Source organism: Astyanax mexicanus, chromosome 9 (assembly GCF_023375975.1).
Source record: "Astyanax mexicanus isolate ESR-SI-001 chromosome 9, AstMex3_surface, whole genome shotgun sequence".
Taxonomy (NCBI): Eukaryota; Metazoa; Chordata; class Actinopteri; order Characiformes; family Acestrorhamphidae; genus Astyanax; species Astyanax mexicanus.
In genome coordinates this window covers 2182091-2203584 of record NC_064416.1, presented here as the reverse complement: position 1 = coordinate 2203584, position 21494 = coordinate 2182091, and the positions used below count along the sequence as shown (strand labels likewise).

General features: G+C 37.2%; 1 protein-coding gene across 3 annotated transcripts in view; it reads right to left on the bottom strand.

The window, feature by feature from the left end:
• Positions 1-21494, bottom strand: part of ppp1r13l (protein phosphatase 1, regulatory subunit 13 like) — a 54609-nt gene that overhangs the window by 20484 nt on the left and 12631 nt on the right. For 2 of the 3 annotated variants that reach the window (XM_049483441.1, XM_022664925.2), the window contains exons 2-3: positions 1841-1920; positions 707-822 (exon numbers count right to left, since the gene is read on the bottom strand). In XM_049483441.1, coding sequence (XP_049339398.1) covers positions 707-822; positions 1841-1877 — 153 coding nt within the window. In that variant the 5' untranslated portion in view covers positions 1878-1920. Of the gene's footprint in view, positions 1-706; positions 823-1840; positions 1921-15171; positions 15489-21494 lie in introns of those variants that run through there. The other variant, XM_049483440.1, reaches the window with a different exon arrangement.

Sequence of the window (21494 nt, the reverse complement as noted above, 5' to 3'; positions counted from 1 at the left end):
ACTATTTATAGGTTTATGTTTGAGTAAAATTACACTTAAAAATTATGAGTGTCTTTGATTTTATCAAATTGAAAACCTCTGGAATATAATCAAGAGGAAGATGGATGATCACAAACCATCAAACCACCAAACTGAACTGCTTGAATTTTTGCACCAGGAGTAAAGCAGCATAAAGTTATCCAAAAGCAGTGTGTAAGACTGGTGGAGGAAAACATGATGCCAAGATGCATGAAAAAAAAAACTGTAATTAAAAACCAGGATTATTCCACCAAGTATTGATTATTTCTGAGATCTGTATATATACACCAATCAAGCATTACATTATGACCACCTCAGCTTTAGGGTGATATGGCCCTAAAATAAAATCACAATATTTCATGGTAATTTATTATGATCACGATACTCTTGGCTATATGATAAAACACTGAATTAAAAAAAAAAAAATTGTAACAGATGTCAATAATCCAGAATGTCATAATGAACTCCAAATATCTCCATATATTCAGGATTAAAGTAAAATAAATGATACTGGACTGATATAATCTGAATTTTTCTTTTGATAAAAACAGTAAAAAATTAGAACCCTGATGTGATAATTAGGGGTGGGTGATATGGCACCATATTTCAGGGTATATCTTTCACAATATTCAAAAATGTTAAATTTTAATGCTATTAGAAAGCATTTGATGAGCAGGTAGAGTGTTACCTGTGCTGTAGAGCTCTGGGGGGCGGGAGCAATCTCCTGCAGGAGAGAACTGAACTCTCGAGACAGTTCATCTGCATTCGCCAGCGACGCGTTCAGATCATCATTAATAGTCTGGACTACGGATACACACACACACACACAAAATTTATTCAATGTTTTTAGTGATTTAATTGTTTTTTTTCATAATCCTTCAGACTGTCAATGAAGTTCTTACATCTCCCTCATCTGCTGACTTGCCACAAACAGTAGGTACAGATCCCTCCCTCAGAAGACGTCTGCTGGCTAACCTGCTGTGTACTCCCTCAGATTCTCTACTAGCAGAATGAACTTGCATTTGTTTCTGAGGCTGATAACTCTGATTAACTTATTCTTATTCTGATGAGTGCCGGTTAAACTGAAATATACAGACATACTTTCTTTCCTTTTTTTCGTAATAAAACACATTATTCTACTTCTATTCTAAAATGAAAGAAATACTCAGAACAAGTAGTTCATTATTGTTATTTCTAATTTAAAGTTTTTTAGCTTTTAGCTTCATTCCCTCCATTCATAGAGAAATCACTCGAGAGCTCCCCCTAGAGTTTATAAGTCATTTACTGATAAAACAGGGGAACAGAAAGTGCTCAGACTCTCTGTCATTCTCTTTTTCTAGGTAGCTGCTGCTCCTGACTCCCAGTCGCTGACTGAGTCAGATATTAAACATGCTGAATATTTGCTTTAGAGCAAAGTTTTTGTTCGTGATCAATTAAAAACTGTGTGATCCTGTGAATCTGGCATAAGTAAAAGGTGCTACTTCGAAGAATCTAAAATATCTAAAATATAAAATTATTCCAGATGATTTTCTTCATAGTTTGGTTAATTTTGGTATTAATCTACAATGCAGAACATTTTAAAATAAAGAAAAAACACTGAATTTAAGGCGTGTCCAACTTTTGACTGGTACTGTATACAAATATACACAGAGCTGAATCATGTCAGATCAGGTGTGGTATGAAACCCACGTGACTTCCATGTAATTAGAGATGATAATGTTCTCTGGTGCAGCAGTTACAGCTGGACTTGCTGTGGCATGTGTATACAGTGTGTATTGAGTGTATTGTGTGTGTATAGTGTGTGTATTAGAGTGATACTCACACAGCATGCCGCTGCCGAAGCCGGTGCTGGAGCTCATGTTTTCACCTGGATTCTACCTGGAGTTATTTAGCACAACCGTCCTGCAGAGAAACACACACACACACACATTCATCAGCTCTGATTTCCTTATGTACACACACACTACATCATTAAACACAGCTGTGCTCAGAAGGAGGGGATATAGACTGATATGGGTCATATTTATTGAGCTACACGTACAGAAGTAGCGTGTATTGCATGTGTAATGTTTAGCAACATGTCAGACTCAGTCTCAGCATGTAGAGAGTTGCAGAGGTTCCTAATGTCCCTCCTGTGATAATCCATCCCATAATAAATTCAGTGTTCAGTTAAAGTGACTGGTTGCAGGACCTGGTTTTTAATCTAAAGATGTTTTACATTTTTCTCAGTCCATTTAAAAAGCATGTTTAAAAGCAAGTCCACTAATTCCTTTTTTGATTTTCTCTCAAAAAAGTTTATTTTAAAGAAATATTTGAGTGCATGTTCAAATCCAAACTGTATTTTTCTAAAATATGCAAAGCTATTCTTTTCTCATTAAGAAGCCTGAAAAAGGAAATTGATCAAATTTATTCTCATGCAATTTAATACACAAATGGATAAATGATGAATAAAACAGAATTGGAAAAAAAAGTGTTTTACATTAACTAATATTACACTAATATCACATTAATATATCAATAAACCAGGGGGCAATACTCATTCCTGTTACTGGCACTCACTCCTGTTACTGGAACTCACTCCTGTTACTGGAACACTCTCCTGTTACTGGCCCTCATTACTGTTACTGGAACTCACTCCTGTTACTGGCCCTCATTACTGTTACTGGAACTCACTACTCTTACTGGCACTCACTCCTGTTACTGGAACTCACTCCTGTTACTGGCCCTCATTACTGTTACTGGAACTCACTACTCTTACTGGAACTCACTCCTGTTTCTGGAACTCACTCCTGTTACTGGAACTCACTCCTGTTACTGGAACTCACTCCTGTTACTGGAACTCACTACTGTTACTGGCACTCACTCCTGTTACTGGAACTCACTCCTGTTACTGGCCCTCATTACTGTTACTGGAACTCACTACTCTTACTGGCCCTCATTACTGTTACTGGAACTCACTCCTGTTACTGGCCCTCATTACTGTTACTGGAACTCACTCCTCTTACTGGAACTCACTCCTGTTACTGGAACTCATTACTGTTACTGGAACTCACTACTCTTACTGGCCCTCATTACTGTTACTGGAACTCACTCCTGTTACTGGCCCTCATTACTGTTACTGGAACTCACTCCTGTTACTGGCCCTCATTACTGTTACTGGAACTCACTCCTGTTACTGGAACTCACTCCTGTTACTGGAACTCACTCCTGTTACTGGAACTCACTCCTGTTACTGGAACTCACTACTGTTACTGGCACTCACTCCTGTTACTGGAACTCACTCCTGTTACTGGAACTCACTCCTGTTACTGGCACTCACTCCTGTTACTGGAACTCACTCCTGTTACTGGAACTCTCTCCTGTTACTGGCCCTCATTACTGTTACTGGAACTCACTACTCTTACTGGCACTCACTCCTGTTACTGGAACTCACTCCTGTTACTGGCCCTCATTACTGTTACTGGAACTCACTACTCTTACTGGAACTCACTCCTGTTTCTGGAACTCACTCCTGTTACTGGAACTCACTCCTGTTACTGGAACTCACTCCTGTTACTGGAACTCACTCCTGTTACTGGCACTCACTCCTGTTCCTGGAGCTCATACCGGTTACTGGAACTCACTACTCTTACTGGCACTCACTCCTGTTACTGGAACTCACTCCTGTTACTGGAGCTCACTCCTGTTACTGGAGCTCACTCCTGTTACTGGAGCTCACTCCTGTTACTGGAGCTCACTCCTGTTACTGGAGCTCACTCCTGTTACTGGAACTCACTCCTGTTACTGGAACTCTCTCCTGTTACTGGCCCTCATTACTGTTACTGGAACTCACTACTCTTACTGGCACTCACTCCTGTTACTGGAACTCACTCCTGTTACTGGCACTCACTCCTGTTACTGGCACTCACTCCTGTTACTGGCACTCACTCCTGTTACTGGAACTCACTCCTGTTACTGGAACTCACTACTGTTACTGGCACTCACTCCTGTTACTGGAACTCACTCCTGTTACTGGCACTCACTCCTGTTCCTGGAGCTCATACCGGTTACTGGAACTCACTACTCTTACTGGCACTCACTCCTGTTACTGGAACTCACTCCTGTTACTGGAACTCACTCCTGTTACTGGAGCTCACTCCTGTTACTGGAGCTCACTCCTGTTACTGGAGCTCACTCCTGTTACTGGAACTCTCTCCTGTTACTGGCCCTCATTACTGTTACTGGAACTCACTACTCTTACTGGCACTCACTACTCTTACTGGCACTCACTCCTGTTACTGGCACTCACTCCTGTTACTGGAACTCACTCCTGTTACTGGCACTCACTCCTGTTACTGGCACTCACTCCTGTTACTGGAACTCACTCCTGTTTGGTAACAGGGCTCCTGTTACTGGCACTCACTCCTGTTACTGGCACTCACTCCTGTTACTGGAACTCACTCGTGTTTGGTAACAGGGCTCCTGTTACTGGAACTCACTCCTGTTACTGGAACTCACTACTCTTACTGGAACTCACTCCTGTTACTTTTTATGTTTTGAGTAACAGGAATTAAAGTAATTAAAGGAATTAGTTTTTAGCATAGAATTAGCAAAAACATGAAAAATAGCTAAATGTTGGCTATACTAACACCGTGAGGACAATGAGCATATTCTAGTAATTTTCCCAAAAATTGTATTTTAAAAATAAACCGATAAGATGTAAGAATTAATTTAGGTAACAGGAGTGAGTGTTGAGATTGAGCTCCTGTCAGTCATTGTTACAATAAGATCAAATATACAGAAAAAAAACTAATGAGGGAACTTAATTTTGATCTTTCCATGATCTTCAGAACCAGCTGATGTCACTTCCTGTTGTAGAATGCTGCAGATGTTTCAGATGATCAGGGATAATATGTTACATAACACAGTGGATCAACACCAGCAGATGACAGACATGACTCTCCAAACCATCACTGATTGGTGGAAACTTCACACTAGACCTCGAGCAGTTTGGACTGTGTGTCTCTCCACTCTTCCTCCAGACTCTGCTCCCTTGATTTACTTTAAATGAAATGTAAAATGTACTGATGATCAGTGATGGTTTGGAGAGTCATGTCTGTCATCTGCTGGTGTTGATCCACTGTGTTTTATTATCAAGTCTAAAGTCAGTGCAGTTTTGTTTTCCCACAAAATCTTACAGCACTTCATATCTTACAGCTTCTCTCTGCTGAAAACAACTTTTATGGAGGTGTGGATTTCATTTTCCAGCAGGACTTGGCACACTGCCCACACTGCCAAAAGTACCAATTTGTCTTATATAATAATCAAATTTTCTGAGACACTGATTTTTGGGTTTTTATTGGCTGTAAGCTTCATAATCATCAACAATAAAAGAAATAAAGAGATATAATATATATAATAAAGTAACTTTTCAATGATATTCTCATTTTTTGAGATGCACCTGTAGATTAGATAACCCACATGACTCTTATTGCTTCACTCTGAGCAGAAAAACACATAAGATCCAGCCCAAGCGGTGCCAGCCTGCGGGCAGATGGGTACCTCAGTGTGTCTGAGAGTTTTATGGGCTGTTTTATTATCTCCACATACTTTCAGCACAGTTTCAGCTCCTTCTATTCAGCTCTACTCAGCTGGAGCTCTTCCAGCATCCCATAATTCTCTGGGCCCAGTTCTTGTGTACAAACCAGCTCGGCTCCTCCCCCTTCTGCCCTTATAAATGCCAAGCTGAGCAACTCTACCGTGTTCAAGTTTAAACAGGCCTTCCATTGTCAATATTAGCTCCACCCACTATATATATATATATATATATATATATATATATATATATATATATATATATATATAAATAGGCATATAACAAATTATAATTATAAACCTTCATAAGCGCTTTTCACAGACTTTAGGTAAAGTAATGAGTTATTCCACATTACCAAAGGCATATAACACATTTTAAAACATCTGTGAAAAGCGCTTATTAAGCATTATAATTTGTTATATACCTTTGGTAGAACAGGAAGCATTTCCAAGTATTAGAATTTCTCCAAACCCCTTAAAAGATTCAGAATGTAAAAAAACTTATGGTAACACTTTCTATAAATTAGGTATCTATAAAGCATTATAAATGCATTCATAAAGCTTTATAAACCATTCATAATGCTTCATAGCCCTTGACATAAGCATTTCTAACTATGCATAAATGTTTATAATCTCAAACATAAAACGTTATAACACCACAGTGTAAAGTTTCATAGCACAAAGCGATATAATGCATTATAATACATTCGTATTTGCTGTTCTTAACATTATTGGTCAGACCTGCTTCATAAAGCTTAATAGATGTTGAGTTCACTTACATATTGCTTTATCAAGATCCACAACAATGCCTTCCCTCTAACTATATGCTATATGTTATAATAAAAAATGTTCTGTAAATACTCATAACATCTAATGAACACTTATAAGCGCTTTTCACAGACTTGTGAAAAAGTGATGTTTTATTTCACATTACCATAGGCATGCAACAAATTATAAAGCTTCATAAGCGTTTTTCACAGACTTAAGGTAAAGTAATGAGTTATTCCACATTACCAAAGGCATATAACAAACTATAAAACGTCTGTGAACAACGCTTATGAAGCTTTATAATTTGTTATATACCTTTGGTAATGTGGAATAACCCATCACTTTAAATAAAGTCTTTGAAAAGTGATTATAAGTGTTCATTAGATGTTACGTGCATTTACAGAACAATTTTCATATAAATTATAACATATAGCAGTTAGAGGCAAGGCATCGCTGTGGATCTTGATAAAGCATTATGTGAGTGAACTCAACATCTATTAAGCTTTATGAAACAGTTCTCACCAATAATGTTAAGAACAGCAAATACGAATGTATTATAATGCATTATATCGCTTTGTGAATCTTTTAAAAAAGATTAGTCGATAACCAAAATAGTCTTTAGTTGTAGCCCTAACTGTGGTGTTATAACCACAGTTTTATGTTTGAGATTATAAACAATTCTGTATAGTTAGAAAGGCTTATGTCAAGTGTTAAGAATGGTTTATGAAGCTTTATGAATGCATTTATAATTTGCTTTATAGATACCTGATTCATAGAAAGTGTTACCCAACTTATTTTACTGCAGAGATAAAGGGTTTTGTATCATCTTTACCTGTAGCAAGTATACAGACCAATGAGTGTTAAGGGGTTAACAGCTGCCCAGGTAAGATCACCTGAGATTCCTTATGTGTTTCCTCATAGTCTGATAGATCACTTCTGTGTTCATTTCCAATATAGGAAAAAAAAACTGAAAAAAACACTGGTTGAGAACCTCAGACAGTACAGAGCAGTGTAAGCTGGTAGACTTTGTCTGAGGGAGGAATCTGTAGCTATTCTAGGGATTCTATTGCAGTTCGGCATAAACTAGCCTGTTCGTGTTCTGACATTTAGCACAAGACTAAAGTGTGGTAAACACTTAGCGTAAAAACACAGGGCGTGGCCAGCGACAGCTAATTTGCATAAAAGTGACAGAGCCCTTAAATGCCTCGTTAACAGCTGTGCTGAGCTCATCAAGAGTTAATTACTTGAATTTCTTGTCTCTTAATAAAGTGTTTGAGAGCATCAGTAGTAAAGTAGTGAAGAGGTAGAGTGAATATTTGATTAATGTTCGAATCCAGATTATGAAACTATTCAACTAGCCTGTTCGTGTTCTGACATTTAGCACAAGCTAACACTACGTATGGTAAACGCTCAGTGTAAAAACACGGAGCGTGGCAGCGACGGCTAATTTGCATAAAAGTGACAGAGCCCTTAAATGCCTCAATCTGAAAGTGACTGAAACAAGTAAGAACAGAGCTGGTGAGATCTTTTTATCTTTATCTTTATGTTTGATTAGTAATTCTGTGCAAAGAACTTTATTGAACATGATTCTATCTTCGAGTGCTGGTGTGCTGGAGTTCTTGACTGGCAGTACTGGACTGGTTTGACTGGTTCGCTGATGTTCTGGACAGGTCTGAACCGAGGCCTTTAGGGCGAGTAGCCAAAACCAGCAGCACCGGCCCAATCAGCCGGTACACTCATCCCTCAGACCCAACGCCATCTGCTAACTAATGAAGTCATTCACACGCGTGAGTGTGATACGGACTCACGTGACCACTTTATTGGAAACGTTGGTACAAACTGTGTATATGCATTGACAGTAGTGTTGTGCCTTAAAGGAGAAAAAAATGCTGTAAAATGTACTTTTATTATAGTAAAACATGATAAAGAGTTCTTATATTTGATGAATAGCACACCTCCGTTCTCCCACAGCGTTCAGAGATCCAGAAATTTTAACAGTTTGCCCAAAACCCCCTTCAGACTGGGAGATACGGGGCATAATTTACCCTGATAAATCACTTTTTACACCGTTATCCAGCTCAAAGTAGCTCCACACCTCCTTACTAGAATCTGGAGAGCCCTGACATTTAAAACGAGGCATTAATAACTTAAAAAGTGCAGAATAAGCTTATTAAAAAACACTGAAATCAATATAGACATACATATACATAGACTCCGCATAGCCTGCCTCTTGGCGCGGGCTGTTACGTTATGCAGAGTCTATGCATATATATATATATGTCTATGTTATTATCAGTACAGTGATGGCGGCGCTCAGAGCTGAAGCTAGTAGTGTTATAGGATGTAAACAGTGGATTTTAATAAGCTTCTTCTGCACTTTTTAGCTTTTTAAGTTATTAATGCCTCGTTTTAAATGTCAGGTTCTCTCCAGATTCTAGTAAGGAGGTGTGGAGCTACTTTGAGCTGGATAACGGTGTAAAAAGTGATTTATCAGGGTAAATTATGCCCCGTATCTCCCAGTCTGAAGGGTGTTTGTTGGATAAACTGTTAAAATTTCTGGATCTCTGAGCACTGTGGGAGAACGTGTGCTATTCATCAAAGATAAGAACTCGTTACCAGTAGATTTTTCTTTGATAAATAAAATTATCATTCCAAAAGTGCTTATATTTGTCTGATTATTTATTATTTATATTTGTCTGATATTAAAGTTGATTTGATAATTGGAAAATTAATTGGTAAATATGATAAAAAAAGCAAAAACTAAAGAATCTATAAGGGGAAACTGTGCATCCAACTAAATCTATTGCTTTTAAACCTGCTTTTTAAATGTTACATGAGTAAAGCTGCCTCAGATTGACCTGTACATGTTTTAAACAGTTAAATATATATGTGTTATTATAATGAAAAAAAATATATATAAGTTAGGTATGTTAGATTAACAACAAGCAAATTGCACCCATACAGTGGAATGACCCTTAAATGACCCTACATCAATACAGTCTCACACACACACACACACACAAATACAACACACACACACACACACACACACAGTCATAAACACTCATACACGCCGAGTCATCGGCCATTCAGCCAAACCAGTACTGAATGAAAGTCTCATCACTCCTCATCCAGCCCATTTCCCTTTTGTTCCTCTCTCTCTCATGTTGTGTAATGTCTCGTTTACTGTAGTGCAGACTACACTACATACACACACCATGCGGAAAAAAAAATCCATTGGCAAAAACTAGACAAAATATATGCAAATTAAGACAAATATATGTGGTAACACTTTATTTTAGGGAACACAAATTAGGCGCTTATTAATGTCTTATTATTTGCTTAATAAATCCTTAATTAGACATTTGTAGGCTTTATTCTGTGTTATTAAGCGTTATTAATGCCTAATTAGGGGTGTGTTATGAGGAAATGATTAATAATGGCTGTATAAGTTCTTATAGTGCACAATAAACAGTTATAGAGTTAGCACCCTGGAGTATTCAAATCAATAAAATGATAAGGGTGCCCATACTTTTGCACCGGTCAAATTCTGGTTTAATGCATATTGCACATTTTCTGTTAGTACAATAAACCTCATTTCTATCCTGAAATATTACTGTGTTCATCAGTTATTAGATATATCAAACTGAAATGGCTGTTACAAACACCCAAATATTTAGAACTACAAATGATTAAGATTAATAGGGGTGCCCAAACTTTTTCATATGATATATATATATATATATATATATATATATATATGATTTTTTTGAGAGAAAATGAAAGGAATTAGTGGACTTGCATTTAAACATGCATTTTAAATGTAACACAACTGAGAAAAATGTAAAACACCATGTAAAAAAACAAGTAAAACTGTCTGAGTTTGACCAGCACATGTTTTGAATAGTTAAATATATGTTTTTATATTCAGAGTTGAAAAAAGCATTTGAAGAAATAAACATTTAAGTTTAATTTGAAGGATTTACAGCAGGCAAATGGCATCCATTCGGTGGAATGGCCCTTAAATAAAGAATTTTTAAAGAATTTTTTTTGGGGGCTTTCTGCTTAAAGTTTAAAACAGTTATACTTACATTAAAAAAACATTTACATTTGTTTTGTTGCAGTAGTACATTTGCAGAATTATAAATACATTTTTTTAATGTTTTTTTTTATATTATTAAGAAAATATTTAGCTAAAATGATCAGAATCTGACATTTAATGTGTCTGAATTAAAACTGTAATTCTGTAAAGAAGAGTGAAACTAAATTCCTTTATCAGTAATTTTATTAGTAGATTTTCCTTTAATAAATCATTTTTTTTTATATTTACTCAGGTTGTATTTGTCTGATATTAATGTTGGTTTGATAATTGAAAAAGTAATTGGTAAGTATGATAAAAATGTATTATATTATGATAAAAATATATTATTAAGAAAATCTTTAGCTAAAAATAGCAGAATCTGACATTTAATCAGCATCACTCATCATGCAGGATTAAAGTATTATTTCAGGGTGTGACTGCAGTTATTCACTAAACGTTATCTCTCTCTCTCTCTCTCTCTCTCTCTCTCCACCCTCATTCTTCTAACATGAATTAAGCTCTTCCAGTGAAAGCTGTCACTCATCCAAGCACAAACCCAGTATCTCCCACGCTTCTGTTCATCAAACCACCTCCCATACGGCCTTCAGCCAACACAGTACAGCAGCCGCTTCATTAAACCACTACAGCCAGCAGGGGTGGGCGATACGGCTCCAAAATAATATCACGATATTTTATGGTATTATCACGATAACGATACTTTTGGTGATATGAAAAAAACACTGAATTAGATTTTTTTTATTTTATTTTATTATTGCATGCAGTATGATAACTGATAACTGATAACCCCTAACTGAGATATAAAAAAAACATATACAATAATTTTATCAGATTTGTAACAGAATTGTGGATTTTTCTTTTGCTAAAAATGGTGTGTAATATGGCACCATATTTGAGGGTATATTATACAACAGTTAGTTCCGACCTCACAATCTGATTGGTTGAGAAGTGGTCTAGCCGTGATGATATTTGTGATAACATCACGGCCTTCTCACACTAAACCTGTATCACTCCGCCGACGCGTTGCCGAGTAACGGCGTATACACACACAGTACAGTTTTGAATCATCACCTCCACCAGCACCAGCAGCATCATTAGCATTAGCTTAGCACAGGCTAGCGCTTAGCCATGGCACGCTCGCCCGCAGCGCTGCCTCGTCTTTTGTGGAAAAAAGCTCGGCTAATGCCGTCTGACAGCCAGAACGCTAACCAGCCACGCTAGGCTAAGCTAAGCTACTGCTGAGATAAAGCAAGCTACACTAACCTAACCACAGTCCAGCCGGCTAGCTAAAACCAACACCGTCCAGCAAAACAAGCAGAAATGCTCAAAAAATGTGCATCGTTCACCTGAAGACGACTCCACGGAGCAGGAGAGGAGAGTATCAGCGTTATTTCACGCTCCTAACGTTACCATCTTCACTTATTCACAATTTTGCTTCAAAGCTAACTTTCGTGGTGTTAGTCTGTATGAACCGTACACAGTTTTGTAGTTAAGTTTCAGTTCTGTTACAGTTGTTGTGGAACTACTTTTTGGTGGAAGGCTCAGTCCATATTAAAGCATATTCATTCTTAATTTCTTAAAGTTTATTGATTTATTTTCTTTATTAATTTTGTAAAAATAAACTGTTGTATAAAAGCAATAGAACACTCGAGGTTGTGTGTTATCACGAATAACATCACGGCTGTTGTCACGTCTGGTGCTGTTAGCTCCTCTGTCCCTTCCACACCCAGCTCTAACGGAGGTTCTCAGGCCAGCAACTACACTACCCAGAATGCACCACCCGCTGACATCACGCACTCACCTGATCACATGACACCTCACCTGCTTCCTCCAGGAAGTCCCGAATACTGATTACTGGCACTATAAAGGTGCACGCCACACAAACACCCACGCCGCGTATTGTAGGTTCTCCTCTTTACAAAGCGTTCTATATCTCTTGTCTCAGTTTATCTTGTGTATGACCTTGCCTTTGTTTTCTCGACGCCGATTATTGCCTTTGCCTCTGATACTGGATTGTTTGTGTATGACTTGGACTGTGTTTTCACTACTGCCTCTTGGATTACCTCTGATACTGGATCTCTCGTGTGTGAACTCTGGACTGTCTCTCGTTTATGGTATGGTTTTGCCTTCATTGCTCTGTTTACTGGTGATCACCCATTTTTCTGTATCGACTACGATTACATCTGTTTATTGTTTTAATAAACTTTATATACTTTTATCAGTATCTGCACGTGTCTGCAATTCTGTACATACCATGACAGCTGTGATGATCTACAGTACTTCAAGTGTTATTTGTGATAACACACTCCCTGTCGTGTTCTATTGCTTTATTATCTTTCACCATATTCAAAATTGTTGGCGATATTATCACGTATACGATCTGATATGGCACACCCCTAACAGCCAGTCACAAAACGCTCATAATTCATATTAAATCACATAATAAAAAGGAAATATGATGCAATAGTTCACATAGTGAATCTGCTGCGGATTAAACCTTAAACTGCTAAACCTACTTAAACCAGTATGAATCATGACAAGAGATTGCAGGTGTGTTTTTTCCAGTCTGACGGTAATAATTATTATAGTATTGTTATATTTTAATCCAGTATGAATCTGCACTGTGTGTGTGGTTAATACAGTTGTGTAGTTACAATAATAGAGTAGCTTTGGAGGTGGAAAAATATATATTTTTTAAAATTTACGTAGAATTTTAGTTTTTTTCCCCTAATATTTATCCCATTTTCTACCCAATTTACCAAAAAGACCAATTAAACAACCCACTCATTGCTACTGCCCCTATTTCTAGTGTTGCCCCAACACACCAGGAGGGTGAAGACCAGCACACGCCTCCTCCGATACATGTGAAGCCAGACTCCGCCTCTTTTCGAACCTTTTCGCAGAGTAGCATCACAGCGCTAACGCTCGGAGGAAAGCAGCACAGCGACTCTGGTGGTTCTGATACATCAGCTCACAGACGCAGCCTGGTGCCGATCCACATCACCCTAGGAGGAGTGATGAGGGGGAAGAGAGCGCCATCTACTGTACTGTACCCACCCAGAGAGAGCAAGACCAACTGTGTGTGCTCTCTCAGGGCTCCGGCAGCTGATGGCAAGCTGCATGAACGGGATTCGAACCAGCGATCTCCCGAACATAGTGGCAGCGTTTTAGAACGCTGGACCATTTGGAGCCCTTATTAATGTATTTTTGAAGAAGAAAGGTTAACTCCTGATTTGCAACTCCATGCCTTACCCTGTGGACAGTGCCTGATTAGGGCCAATTTCATCAATAATAACCTCAGACACATCTCTAAAATGTGTCAGCAATACTTTAAAAATAAAGAGTCAGAAGGAAAAGTTAGATAGGAAATTGGTTTGGTTGTTTTGTCATGGAAACTTATAGAGATGAGCAGATCTAAACAATACATATACAATACATATACAGTACTGCAACCAGCCAGCAGAGGCGCTAGACCTGTGGTTTCATCGATGAATAGTTACATCCCTACACTTAACATACAGGGCGCTGGCGATCGATATATTGATCGATATATAGGCGAATAGTCAACCGTGCACCGTGCAGCTTGATTTAGATTTAGAGTGTCTTTGCTATCGTAATGATGGGGAAAGTACACCTTGCTCAGCTCAAAACGCAAAGCAAAAGTAATGTACGAATTCTCTTAATTAATCATGGGTGTGGTTAATTTTGGACGTCACTTGTTCTTTATTTCCTTTAAAAGGTAGTTCCCAGATAAGCTCTGACTTTCTTTGGTGGATTGCTATTGTAACGGTGCAGCTACCTGGACGTGTTCAACAAACTCTTCTCAGCAGAGGAAACTGAGCTGCTGGTTGACGCTGTGAAGGAGCTCCAGCAGCTCATTTACGGGAACAGCAATGTTATTTTATTTACTATTCTGTTTGTTGTTGATGTAAAAGTTATGTCTGTGTTGCCAAGATAGCGATGAACGTCTGACTGTTGGCATCTGTCTAGGTTGTATTCAGTCAGTGGAGCTCCTGTGTTTTCTGTTACCAAGATGAACAAGCAAAACTCCAGAAATTTACATCAGGGTTCTAGTTTTTTACTGTTTTAAGCAAAAGAAAAAATCACATTTTGTTCTATTTTTCCATTATATATCTACTAGAGACAGATTATATCTGTCCAGTATCATTTATTCTACTTTAATCCTGGATATATAGAGATATTTGGAGGAGTGTATTATTATTATTAGTATCATGACTAATAATTCTGACAAATCTGATAAAATTCTTGGATTTTTTAATATCTTGTTAATATTTTGTTGCAGTAGTGTATTCTTGGAGTATCTTTTTTTTTTTAATATTGTGATATTATTTTAGGGCCCTATCGCCCACCCCTAGATTTTATACACTGATCTACAGGATTAAGTTCATGTGTTTTAGTTGCTGTAACCATTAAAATCAATAAAGGTTTGGCTCCTACATTCTGATTACACAACCACGTATCTAAAACCATGTAAATATAGTAGTTGTTGACTTCCCGCTGAAATGATAGACTTTTTAATGTGTAAAATCTGCACTGAACTCAGTTACTCAGACTGTGTTTGAAGTATCTGCAGATTCTGAGCTTCACAAAACAGAAATCTGAACCATTTCAGGCCTCGGTTTAGAGAAACACACATTCCAGATCAAAGCAGTTCACTGGGTTATTTTCAGCAGTCCAAAGTTCCACTTAACTGGAGTGGGTCGCGTCACTGTTCCTGGAACTCTCCTGTCTGAGGCAGGACTCGGTTAGTCAGGCTTAGTTTGAGTTCCTCGTACGGCTTTATAGCATATCCAGCCTTTATAGCCTGCAGAAACTAACATCAAAGCAAATTCAACAAAAATATATAATAGTTAGGCCTGTCGCAATAATTGCAATATCAATTTATCGTACAATAAACGACCATAACCTCAATAATACTTAATCATCGTAATATCGCCTATAGTGTTTATCTGTATGTTTGTTCACATATATAACAGTTAACGGTATTTCTTCCCAACTTTAATAACTGTGACTCCATACACACAGTGTGGACTAAAGTAGGTGAAGAAATAAGTATACAATTCCTAAACTAATTATAATAAATGATTAATTCAAATGTTGTTGTCTTTAAAAAGTGTATAATTGCTTTTCAGTTTCCATGATTTAGTTTCACGCTATTCTGTTATCATTATGTCAGTGGCATTTAATAGTCTTAAAATTACAAAAATATTGAGTATCGTAATAATTTCTTGGACAATATATATCGTCCACAAAAAAGTCTTATCGTGACAGACCTAATAATAGTGCATCTTACAAAAATTAGAATATAATTGAAAAGTTACTTTATTTCAGTAATTCAGTTAAAAATGTGAAACTCATATATTATATAGATGTATTAAACACAGAGTGATCTACTTTAAGTGTTTATTCATTTTATTGTTGATTTATTATGAAGCTTACAGCCAATGAAAACCAAAAAATGTGTCTCAGAAAATTAGAATATTCTATTCTACCATTGGCTCTTTTGTCAGTGTGGGCAGTGTGCCAAATCCTGCTGGAAAATGAAATCCATCCAGCATCTCCATAAAAGTTGTTCTCAGCAGAGTGAAGCTGTAAGATATGAAGTGCTGTAAGATTTTGTGGGAAAACAAAACTGCACTGACTTTAGACTAGATAATAAAACACAGTGGATCAACACCAGCAGATGACAGACATGACTCTCCAATCCATCACTGATCATCAGTACATTTCACATTTCATTTAAAGTAAATCAAGGGATCAGAGTCTGGAGGAAGCGTGGAGAGACACACAGTCCAAACTGCTCGAGGTCTAGTGTGAAGTTTCCACCAATCAGTGATGGTTTTATGGAGATGCAGATTTCATTTTCCAGAAGAATTTGGCACACTGCCCACACTGTTAAAAGTACCAATTGGTCTAACAGTATATGAGACACTGATTTTTGGGTTTTCACTGGCTGTAAGCCATAATCATCAACAATAAAAGAAATAAACGCTTAACACATTTTGAACTGAATTACTAAAATAAAGTACATTTTCAATGATATTCTAATTTTTTGAGATGCACTAGTATTTTTTTATTTTATTTTTCTGTACGTTTTTGAAAGCTAGAAATGATCACCGTGTGTTACATTATGATAAAATGAGAAATGGTCAAAATAAGGAAAAAGATGCACATAGAGAGCTTCAAGATCTCACATAATGCCAGAGAAAGTTCATATTCATTTAGAATCAACAATACTAATGTTTTAGGAGTTATTTGGTGGAAACTTTTTTAATCACATGTTCTCCTCCACCAGTCTTACACACTGCTTTTGGGTGACCTTATGCTTATTACACTCCTGGTACAAGAATACAAGGAGTTGAGCTTCGTTTGATGGCTTTCAGAGGTTTTCAATTGGGTTCAATGTTCTCTTTGCATTATTTGAGGTCTGAAAGCAGCACTGCATATGTTTGCTTATTTATGACCATTTCTCATTTTCTGTAAATAAATGCTCTAAATGAGAATATTTTTATTTGGAATTTGGGAGAAATGTTGTCTGTAGTTTATAGAATAAAACAACAATGTTCATTTTACTCAAACATAAACCTATAAATAGCAAAATCAGAGAAACTGATCATTTTAAAGTGGTGTCAGTGCTGAGAATAATGACCCACTCCCTCTAAATATTAATATTAATAATAATAGCTCTACTGTATCCTTAAGCTCTACTTTACTGGAAGTGAAAAGAGCCCAAAACAAAAGGAACAGAGGCCGGTGGCCCGAGTTCAGACATGACATAAGAGGTCTGGAATCTGGGAAAAGTCACACCGGGACAGAGGCGTTATTCATCAGTAGGTGAAAGAGAAAGGAAGGGTGGAGGGGGAGCTGAGGGGGGATTTGAAGAAGAAGAAGGAATGGAAATAAACATCCAGGAATTGATCCTCAGCCAAACAGCAGTTTCAGTCTGATTCAGCAGAGTTTACGATAAAAAACAGCCAGAAATATCCAACGTTCTGTACGAACTGGAAGTTAAACTCGAAACTGAATTATTTAGTACACAAAAAGAGTGTTAAACAAACCAGAATATATGTTTTATATTTTACATTCTTCAAAAAGTGGCTCCTCTTGTTTAGATGATCAGTTTTGAACATCTCTGCTGGATTTTCTCAGTCAGTTTTATGAGGTAGAGTCACCTGAAATTCAGGCTTTCAGTTAACAGCTGTGCTAAACTCATCAAGAGTTACCGTATTTTACAGACTATAAGTTGCAACGCATTAGAAGGCACATTCATAAAATAACCACATCAAACTTAATATATACTAAAAATACTGCAAAACGAATAATTCAGCAAAACAACCTGTTCTGGGACGATCCTGATGAGTGCCAGTTCCATCACTATCAATGTTTTCAATGGTCTTTGCTATGACAGCACTATCAATGAATGTCTATTTTGATATATAAGGCGTACCGGATTATAAAGCGTATTTTATGCAACAATAGTAAGGAACAGGGGTGTCGCCATGTTTCCCTTCTAATTCAACAGATCTCACCACTGGGGACGCCTAAATTTACCATTGCCAAAGCTGGCAACTTATCCCGAAAAATGCATAGATTTATAAGTTAATAGAGTGCTGGATGTTAATCTAAACACATTTCTCTCCTGAAAACTGTTTATTTTGGTGAGTAAATCTTAAACTTCAGTTTATTTACAGTAAGCTTAGATTTCAAGTATTTTAGCGCAAGTAGCAGCAGCGCTTAGCGCTAATAAATGCCTTCCGACAGCGCTACACTGAGGAACCCTGAGTGTTCTGGTAACCCATGGCGCTAACAGCTAGCAGTTCATCCCATATAGCTTGTCCGATATACTAGTGCTGTGGTTAGCGGCTAATGCTAATGCTGCTGCACCTAGCCTTAGTGCTGGAGAAACTTTACTGACTACTCACACTTTTAATGCTGTACTTCGGCTTTACTGTGGCTTTACTGCTCCTTAATACCTGACTGGTAGAATTTATACGTACATAAGCCGCATTGACGATTTTTGGGAAAATTAAAGGATTTTAGGTGCTCCTTATAGTGCGAAAAATACAGTAATTACTTGAATTTCTTGTCTCTTAATGTAAAGTTTGAGAGCATCAGTTAAAGTAAAGTAGTGAAGAGGTAGAGTTACAGGTATACAGTGAATAGTGAATATTTGAGTAATGCTCTAATCCAGATTACGAGAAACAACAACTACTCAACTACGTAAAGATCAAAAATATACTTTTAAGATTAAAAATTAAGGTCAGTCAATACGAAGAAGAATTTCAAGAACTTTGAAAGTATCCTCAAGTGCACTCGCAAAAAAAAGCATCAAAAAGGTGATGATGATGATGGAACTGGCACTCATCAGGAGATACCAGCCTCAGAAACAAAAGTTAACAGCTGCCCAGATAAGAGTATCTAAATGCTTCTTTACAAACTATTTTTTTGGTTTGTTTAACACTGTTTTTAAGTTTCTACATGATTCTTTATGTGTTTCTTCATAGTCTACAATCTTTGTAGTAAAATATACAGTAAATATATTTATTGTCCGGCTCTAGTTAAGGGTGATCTGAGTTCATCGCTCAGTTATTTCTCAGTTATTCTCCTCGTGTATCTTCTGCCTCCCACCAGGACACTCCCAGCATGAGCACAACCCCGACACTTCCTGTGGTTACGCCTGCCTGAACTTCTATGGGTCTAAAATTAACAACTGCACTCAGATTCACACACCACACACACACACACATTCCTAACGTTCAGAAAATAACCACATCAAACTTTATATAACTATATACTACAAATACAAAACAACATTTAAAAAAATATGCAACAAATTTGTACTGAATTTCCCCTTTACGGAAAGATTAGATCAGGCCTGTCATAATAATTACTGTATTTTCGCACTATAAGGAGCTCAGGATTATAAGGCGCATTATGCAACACTAGTAAGGAACAGGGGTGTCGCCATATTTCCCCTCTAATTCAGTAAGCTAAGGATGTTATTCTACACAGATTTTTCTCCTGTAATCAGTTTATTTGGGTGAGTAAAGCGCTTCTGTTTATTTACAGTAAGCTTAGATTTCCAGATTTCCTCTAAGGCTAGCTGCGGTTAGCAGCGATTAGCACTAGCGCTACACTAAGGAACTGAGGAGAGTGTTCTGGTAAGCCGTGGTGATGTTAGCTAGTGGTTCATTCCATGTAGTTTGTTTTAACTCGGTAAATGTGCAGACTACAGTCTGATATAGTCACCTAAAAACGAAAGAGCGAAAGAGCTAGCACTTAGCATGGTTAATGCTAATGCTGCTCCAGCAGTGCTAGTCAGGCTCAGTAGCAGGCTTATATACAGTCTTATATACTCACTTCTGAATGGTGAAAGAGCTGGTGCTTAGAGCTGTAAGCAGCTAATGCTTATACTGCTCCAGCAGTGATAGCTGGGGTTAGCAGCAGGATACACAGCAATATATTCGCCTCTGCATGGTGAAAGGGCTAGCACTTAGCGTGATTAGCTGCTAATGCTAATGCTACTCTTGAAGAGCTAAACTGAAGCTCCTGAATAACTCTGTACTTCAGTGGAGTGTCTTTACTGCTCCTTAATACCTGACTGATAGAATTCATACATAAGGAGCACCGGATTATAAGGAGCTCTGAGGATTTTTGGAAAAATTAAAGGATTTTAAGCGCACCTCATAATGCAAAAAGTACAGTATTTACAGAGTGAACTCTTGCTCTTCCTTTTCTGGGGCGATCCTGATGAGTGCCAGTTCCATCATTACCAATGTTTTTGGCTGTCTTTGCAGTGACTGCACTTCAGTTCTTGTACTTTTTCTTTTTTTTTCTGATTTTATGATCTTTTTTTAATGAACTTTTTTAAGATCTTTGGTATGTTTTTAGTTGTTTATATTTTTTAGTTAACTTTTTTGCAACCTTGGTTTTTCGCATTTCTTTTATTGTTTCATTCTTTTCTTTTGTTTATAGGTATGGCTTATTCATAATTTACTCTTTTATATGTTTAGTTTTTTTTTATTCACCTGTAGTTGCATTTTTATTAGTTTAATTACTTTTGTTTGTTTTTTTACCTATGATTTTATGATTCCTACTCTTAAATTCTTATTTTACCTTATTTGTTTAATATCTTTTTTTTATAACATCTTATATATCTTATTAAAAAGCATTTTTTAATTTATTCATTTTTTTTATGAAACAGAAAAAAATAGAAAAATCCTTTTTTCTATGTAATTGCTCGGCTACATTGTAAATGATGGCCACCCTCAATGTACTCCGAGTTTAAATAAAGGTTGATTGATTGATTGGTAACGTTCATTTCTTCTTAAAGTATTTTTCCTTTATTTAGTTGAGTAGTTGTTGCTTCTCATAACCTGGATTCGAACATTACTGAAATATTCACTATTCACTGTATACCTGTAACTCTACCTCTTCACTTCTTTACTTTAACTGATGCTCTCAAACACTTTATTAAGAGCCAATAAAATTCAAGTAATTAACTCTTGATGAGTTCAGCACAGCTGTTAACTGAAAGCCTGAATTCCAGGAGACTCTACCTCATAAAACTGACTGAGTTTAGTATTAATCTACAGTATAATCTTTAGTTTAATGAAAAAACACTGAATGATAGGAGATGTAAACACAGTAATACACAGTACTAACTGAACAGTACTGCAGTAATCTGGTTATTCTGGTCTGTATAGGTCAGAAACTCATCAGGGCTGTAATTATGCGAGGTGTGAGCCCAATATAAATGCAGTGTTATTAAAACACTCTCAGCTATCAGACTCTTAACTGTGAGCCGGTGAAGCCCCGCCCCCTGCACGGAGGCGGAGCTCTGGCATCACTCCAGACCCGTCAGTGTTCTGAAGAGCAGCATGTGATTCAGGAATCTCTCAGACCTTCACAAAGAGAGTTCCAGACATTCCTCAACAGCTCCCCAGAACACTGAACACACACACACACACACACACACATCTGTACAATACCTCTCATAAACACAAATCAAGCT